Here is a 7,818-nt window from a genome sequence, read left to right as displayed (position 1 = left end):
CAATATTACGAGGTTCATAATCTGATATTTGTTGAAAATTTTGAAGATTTTACATATATACTGATACACATATATACCTGTGGTCACCAACTCGAGTACTGTGGTTTGTGACTAAGCTGAGGGAGTTAACAAGAGGCTTACACCTAGTAAAAAATGTATAGATTTGACTTTTAAAAGTTGCACATAACTAACAAGATTCACTATGCATGATTGTTCAAGTCCTTTGAGGAAACTAAAGTTATTTGAGGCTCTGAGCAAGCCATGAGGTGCAACTGAACTGATGACTATCCAAGTTTTAGTATCGACCCCTGGGTATAAAAAAAATTCTTTGCAGAAAAGCTTCTGCGAATGAGTCCTACGCGACATGAATCAATATTAATTAGCGTCAATGCGGATACCGAATATATTGAGCAGACAAGGTAGAAGAGAAAAGTTAAAAAAATGGGCCAACAATGAGTCCATAAATGAATGAACCATTCTTTTTCTTATGAGCCCAACCCAGTTCTGGTGACTCTCACTATTGAAATCTGGCCCACAATAACACTTGCAAATTTTCTACTAACAAAAGTGGAGTTAAATTCCCACTATAGAAAGGACTAAATAAAGTCAATGGTATAAAAAAAGAGAAGGAATTATCATCCTAAATTAGTTGCAGACACTTAGTAGCTATTTAAGCACAAATCAAAAAAGGCTGAAAGTAACTAAAAGTAGAGAACAAATCACCTAGAGAATTCAGAATCTTTGTCACTCTTTCACTATGGAATCTTTAAGAATCCACTTTCTCTTTTTTATACAGTAATTTAGAACTTTCAATTCCATCATTTCCCTTAAAAGTTTATACCCTTTTAGGCCACCAAAAGTTCTCAACATCTCTGACTGCACTATTATTGAATATCAACAAATAAAGGTGGGGGGTGGTGGAACAGGAGTGGACCCCACTGAGATGTAAGTCCAAGGTAACAAGCCAAGGGGAAAAGAAAAGAGTCTACATCTTTTCTCATCCTCACACTATCCATTTATGGCCCAATTCTTGGTCTTAATTCTTTTAACTTAGAGTCCACCCAAAGAGATTAGGATTCAAGATGGGATTTTATAAAAAAGTTTCTATTTTTATAATTTTTGTTAATTCATTTCTTTGGATAAAAAATCTTGAATTTTTAAGGTGAATCTCATTCTAGGTGTTGGTATTTGTACTATTTTCATTAGTTGTAGAGTCCATCTCTGTTGCTTTTTCTTTGTTTTATTCAGGTGGATCTATTCTAATAATTGGTCTATGTAAAAATATAATCTTTTTTATCTTTTCTTTTCTTTTGGCTCTTTCATTGACTAGATGTTGTTCATTTTGCTTCTTCCTCATTCTTGAATTGAAAGTTTATTGTATTTGCAAAGTGGGGTTGGGATGTTTGGGTCTGGAATGAATCTGATAACCACAATAATTGGTTTTGGGATGAGTGCAACTTTTATTGTGTTTGTGTGTACTAGACTGATTTGTGGGAGGATAAGCAGGAGGCAATCAAGGCAAATGTTTGAAATTGAATCAGGAATTGATCTTGAACTGGTAAGTCTTTGCTTAAATGACTCATTTTTCTTAGTTCCCAATCAATGTTTGCCACTGTTGTTGATTCATTCAAGATGATTTTCTGATTTTTGTTTAATTAGTGATTGTGGTTGATACAACTACCCCTGCCCCCTGGAAGGAAACCTTAAGGTTGCAGGAAATCATTTTGCTTTGTGTTAGAGCTACAACATTTTTTTTTTTCTTCAAACTGCTTTGTATTGTATTTACTTGAGTGGTCTATCGGAAACAACCTCTCTACCTTGTAAGGAAGGGGTAAGGTCTGCATACACACTATCCTCCCTAGACTCCACTTGTGGGATTACACTTGGCGTGTTGTCGTTGTTGGAGCTGCAGCAGTTTATTCCTAGTTCTTTTTTTATTGTATTTTGGTTTTTCTGTAGAATGATTTAGGATTTGATCGCTTAAACTTTGTTCTAGTTTGACTTGCTGGTTTTGACGAAGATTTTCCGAAAGAAAATTACGTTTTGTTTTAATATTGGAACAAAGGGTGGAAATATGAGATTATAGTAACACTGACTAACCTATCTGAGTATCGATGGAGCTGCAGAAAAGATAGAAAATCACCAAAAATCGAGAGATTGATGAGTCAATGTGAAGAGTTTGCTATGATTGCATGTTTTTGCGTTCTGAATTTGTTGTTATCTTTGGCTGCATTCCGAATTAAGTCATTGCTTGTGCTTAATTATTATGAAGAGTCAGTTTCAAGATAGTATTTCGCGGTTTGTGGTCTGTGAATAACTTTTTGCTACTGGCATTTGTTCTTTCCGCAGATTGTTTCGCTGGAATTTATGATATATCTCTTCTAAGCAGTTAGCTGTATGAAATGTGATTTAAGTTGTTATGCCTACAAATTCCCAACAGTTTCACTAATGTAAACCTATTCTGGCAGCCAGAGCATCGAATTAACGGGCTGGACTCAGTTGTGGTTGCTGCAATTCCGACCATGAAATTTCACAGTGAGGCTTTCGCCTCCTCGGAAGAAGATACACAGTAAGTGAAGCCAATATAATCTGTTTGAGCTATGTGCTACCCACAACATTTGGCAATTAACTGTCATCTTATGCATTTTTTGGAGAGATAAATGCAATGGATGTTCTGATGTCTGATTTGTCTAAGCTAGCAGTAATAGGTATAAGGATAAAAAATGCACCCAATCGTGTTTTATTCGGTTCCCTCTTGTCTATGTTATACTTTCGACAGGGGATCGAGTGAAACCATAGGTCTGATTCTTCATTGAGGTTATAAAAATCTGATTGTACCGGCCAGGCTACTATTTCCTCGTCTTCCAGCCTGATTTTCTTTTTTAAAAAAAGAGAACAAAATTAAAGTGTTTTCTGATTGTAAGTTAGATAGGTTTGTCCATTGATGAGGTCATGCAATTGAATTTCAGGTGCAGTATATGCTTATCGGAGTACCAGGAGAACGAAGTTTTGAGAATTATGCCCAAATGTGGCCATAGTTTTCATCTTTCATGCATTGACATATGGCTAAGAAAACAGTCTACCTGTCCAGTTTGCCGTCTTTCCTTACAAGAATCTATTGAAAACAAACAAAGGCGCCCTGCGATGCTTGGCAGGGATCAAAACTCTGATAGCTCTGAGATTTCATTGGAGCATTCAAGGCAGTGGCTGCTACGTACTGCTGAACGGTCACAAGGTACTGTAAGTAACAGCAACGAAGCTGTTTCTGTATCAATCAACCCTGAACCTGAGGTCTCTAGGGTAGCAGAAGCAAGGTCATGATGGAAGGCAAACATAGAGGGTACCATAAGAAACTACGCCTTCTGTTTGCATTCAGATGTTTCGTTGTATCAGGCCTATCTTATTGGAGACCGACAAATTTGACTGATTGATCTGAACAAGAAGAATCTGAAGCCAAGGAAGGAGGACACAGAATCTTCTATAGATGGATGTTGCATACAACTGGTTAGGAGTTGTAGTTGCACTCTTTTAGCAGTTCAGAGATTTTGGACCAAGTTTGTGGTACACTGGTTATCCCATCAAAACAAAGCGCGTCTTATATCATGTTGTACGATGTCAAATCCTCTGTAGTATCACTGTAAAGAAGGCGTTTAGAATCTCCGTTTTTCATCATAGACATTACCATAGTCCTCTTTGAAATGCTCAAGAATTGGCTCATTTGAAGGTCATGTACTCTATATGAGCCTTCTTATACCTTTTTAGTAATTGACAGTCAAGATATTCTTTTAAGTTTTTAACTCACTGTATTTCTGGTTTCTAATGTGCAAAATCCAGAATGTGATGAAACCATAAAATGTAGGGCTTTGTAGCTTTTTCTAACAGCTGATCTACAAGATCATGCCAATAAACACTGAATTTTGCTAGATGCTACTGTGTTTTCTGTTACTTTCGGGTAGAAAATCTATATATTTCAATACGAACTTCAACACTAAGTTCAAGAACTACATTGATGTTCCAACAACTTCAAACACAATTTCAAATGAATTATCAAAATGAAGCGTTTATCAACTTTAAGAAATAAAGATGAAGCTAAAAAGTTTAGAATCAAGTGTACAGACTCACGGTGTGTACTTAAGGAATTTATTCTCCTCAAATATCCGAGGTTAATGAAATCTTTTCCTTTAGGATAAAATGATTCACTTTGGGTGTGTTTGGTATGATGGAAAATGTTTTCCTGGAATTTTTTTTCTGAAAAATAAGTTTGTTTTCTACTTATTTTCTCATGTTTGGTTGGTGAGTGAAAATATTTTTCGAAAAATATTTTATGGTGTTTGGTTGGTGAGTAGAAAATATTTTCTAGTGTTTGATTGGTGAGTGAAAAAATATTTTTTAGAAAATACTACTAACTATTAACTAGTATATCAGTGTCTTTAGCAAAACAATTTGTAAGAACTAAGAACTAATTTAAGCATAGCAAATAATATCAATATCGAATATTAAAATATTACAATCACTAAATTTAATCAACTACTAATCAACAAATATAGGAGACACTTTTCAACATTTTGTTAGGACAATCTCAAGATACTACGGTCAATAGAAATACAACAGAACGACAAGTTTATTCAATCTGGTGAAACAAGCTACATCAATGACAAAATAAAATATGCAATTAGCAAAAGTAACATAGGTAAGTCTTCCTCTATGCATATGGAAATAACAATACATTCAACGAACATTGAAAAAGGAAAAAATTCGGGCTTCACGATTTTCTATTTCAAGCAGTGAAAAATTGAAGCAAAACATAGTGAAGAATATTTTCGAGTAATGTGAATTTTTGAGAAATGTGAATATGAGTGTTGTTGGGGTGGAGAAGAGGGGTGGGGGTGGGGTGGGGGCATAAGTCACATTTAATTTGTCATTTTTTCGAAAAATGACTTTCCTTGGCCCATGAGAGAAGTTATTTTCCATCAAATAGAGGAAAATGAGTTATCTTGGATAATATTTTCCTAATATTTTACTGGAACCAAACAAAGGAAAATAGAAAAACATTTTGCATCATACCAAACACACCCTTTATGAAAATAGCGGTACTTCAAATTCTCAGAAACTTCGAACTTACTCAATGATTTGATGATCACATAAGAGTTTTTGGAAGAAGAAGATTATTTTTTAACTCAAAATTATATCTTTATCTTCGTATCTTTACTTGAGAAAAAATTTAAATATTTATAGCCATCGAAGTGTTGCTTCATTAAGAGAAGCAATGTTTCATAAAGATGTACCCTTTCATAAAGGTGCAACTCTTCGAATAAGTCACAACCCATTGAAAAAGTTATAGCCATTCAAACCAAAAAAAATATCTATTTAAATTGCATCTTTTCTCTTAATATCTTTTTTTTTTAAAAAAACACATATTCATTTTTTATTCATACTCTTTAAAATCTAACATTTTCAAAATGGTAGTTGATATTCTTTGGATCTCTTAATTTCTTTTGTTTTTTCTTTACTTGGAAGTTGGATCCACTGCACCGTATATTGCATGGATTAGACTTTCTCCGTCCCAAATTATTGATCTCAAATTTTTTTAATTTGATTTTTTATTTTACTTATCTTTTTCATTAATTAAAAAGAGACAAATTTTTTTTTTCATGTTTTACCCTTTGCATTAATTATTTTTTCTTCAAATTAAAATGTAAACATCATTTAATAGAAATATTATGATAAACTAGTCATATTATTAATTATTTTTCTTAATTAATGTGTCATTTCAATTTGGGACGGAGAAAGTATCGTCGTCGTCATCATTAGATCTCATAATTCTTTATTAGTAGCTTATTTGACTATGAGTATTAGATAGCAAAATTAAGATCATCACAGATCAGAACACATTTTTAACCATTTTACTACTTTCGTCACAACTTGCATATTTTTATTTAAAAGGTTTTAAAAAGTATAGGCATATACTGTTTAGAGTATATAACACTTCCTCAGTTCAATTTTATTTGTCACTAATTTTCTAACTGGATTTCTACTTTTACTTGTTTTGACATATCAACAGAATACAACTTCTTTTTTTCTATTTTATCCTTAACATTAATTATTTATATTTCAAATTAATTTTATAATACAATATAAACATCATTTAATAGAGGTGATATATTAAAATAATTACATTATTAATTATTTTTTTTTAATATGTGTGTCAACTGAAGATTAACAAGTAAGATGAAATGGAGGGAGTATGTCACCATGACTCAACAATGAGATGATGCACGCTTTTGTAATCGATACATTTTAGAAATAGTCAGGTATCGAAAAATTTTATTATGGTTCAGGTCCAACCAACACAAGTTGTGTGAGGGTACCTTATATGTGTGACAAGTGTTTTTGTGGGATCCACTATTGCACTCTCTTTTCCTCTTTTATTTGCTTGAATTCTTGTCTTTTCTAGGCTTTATTTTTTTTTTCTTTTAAGGGTGTTTGATCATGATAAATTTTAAAATAAATTATTTCACTTTAGTAAAAATAATAATGTTTGACCCTAAGAATTACAAATAATATTTAAAATTATATTTGAAAAATGAAAGTAAGTTTTTTTCATCTCATTCTCTCACATAAATTAAAAATAAATTCAATTTATAAAGTGAAATGACTTTTTTGGGGGACAAATAATTCTTTGTTTTCCCTCTTTTTGGGTTAATTTGCATTTACTATTTTCTTTAATTTTCCTTTTTTATCCATTTTTGAAAATTATTTTTCCCATATTACGATATTAAATAAACTTCTTTTTTATTTTCTCTTATTTCACATTTCCACATACTTGTAAAAGAATTAAGTTCTTTGATCACTCACCATGATAACAATTTCTAATTTTTATTATGTCTTTTTTCCAGTAGGTGCAGGAAAATTTGGATATTAAAAATTTAAAATTGAATTTCATAAGTGGTAAATCTATTCTTCCTGAGTTTATATGATATTATTTGTTATGGTTCAATTGTCACGACTCGATTTCTCAAGTCATGATGGCGCCTACTTTAACCCACCAGTAAGCAAGCCAAGCCATACTCTGGAATGATAAGTAACGGGCTAACAGGCAGAGACCAAATAAAGAATCATGTATAATAATAATAAGTAAAAACTAAGAAAGGAGCATATATATTATATCAAAACGAGATGAGAAAAAAAAGAAGACCAACTTACAATGAATCCCTCCCAAGACCTGAAAAGGTCAGTACTAGGGCCATTACTAACAAATACCCAAAGTACTAGACAAAAATAAAATAAAATGTACACAATATACACAAGCAGTCTCGAGGGCAAGAGACTGATTGGAATAAATAGAGAAAGATTAGCCTCGAACGACAACAAGCTCACTCTGCTTTGAGTCAGTAATGGAAGATAGAAATCACGTCAACGGCGACTGTCAGTGCCCGGATCTGCATCAGAAAAAGATGCAGAAGTGTAGTATGAGTATCAAAAATCACGGGTACTTAGTAGGCATCATCGGCTGACTGAGCTCAATACAGAAAAGGTATAACTATAATGCGAGGGCATAATTTGAGTCATTAGTAGATAGGGATGGAAAGATAAACAACTGCCAAGCTATGCAACGGTTGTAAAGGAATAAACTTATGTTATACTGAAAAATAAATAATGCATTAATAACAGACAAATCAAACATAACCTAACTGGGCCCCCATAAGCCCGTTAGGCACACTGAAGAAGGCAATTAACCCATCTGTACCCCCATAAGCCGGTGGGACACACAAGTAATGAAAATAAACATAAATAATCTATAACTGCGTTGATCTCATA

General features: G+C 32.9%; 1 protein-coding gene across 1 annotated transcript; it reads left to right on the top strand.

Moving 5' to 3' along the window:
• The first annotated feature begins 593 nt into the window (after positions 1-593).
• Positions 594-3,797, top strand: LOC107872806 (RING-H2 finger protein ATL64). The gene is made up of 3 exons (XM_016719422.2): positions 594-1,558; positions 2,469-2,569; positions 2,970-3,797. The coding sequence occupies exons 1-3, from the start codon at positions 1,400-1,402 to the stop codon at positions 3,319-3,321; spliced, it is 612 nt and encodes a 203-aa protein (XP_016574908.1). The 5' UTR covers positions 594-1,399; the 3' UTR covers positions 3,322-3,797.
• The last annotated feature ends 4,021 nt before the right edge of the window (positions 3,798-7,818 follow it).

The sequence above is a fragment of the Capsicum annuum genome, chromosome 1, assembly GCF_002878395.1.
Source record: "Capsicum annuum cultivar UCD-10X-F1 chromosome 1, UCD10Xv1.1, whole genome shotgun sequence".
NCBI lineage: Eukaryota > Viridiplantae > Streptophyta > Magnoliopsida > Solanales > Solanaceae > Capsicum > Capsicum annuum.
The sequence above is the reverse complement of the archived record's forward strand: the minus strand, read 5'-3'. Positions and strand labels throughout refer to the sequence as shown.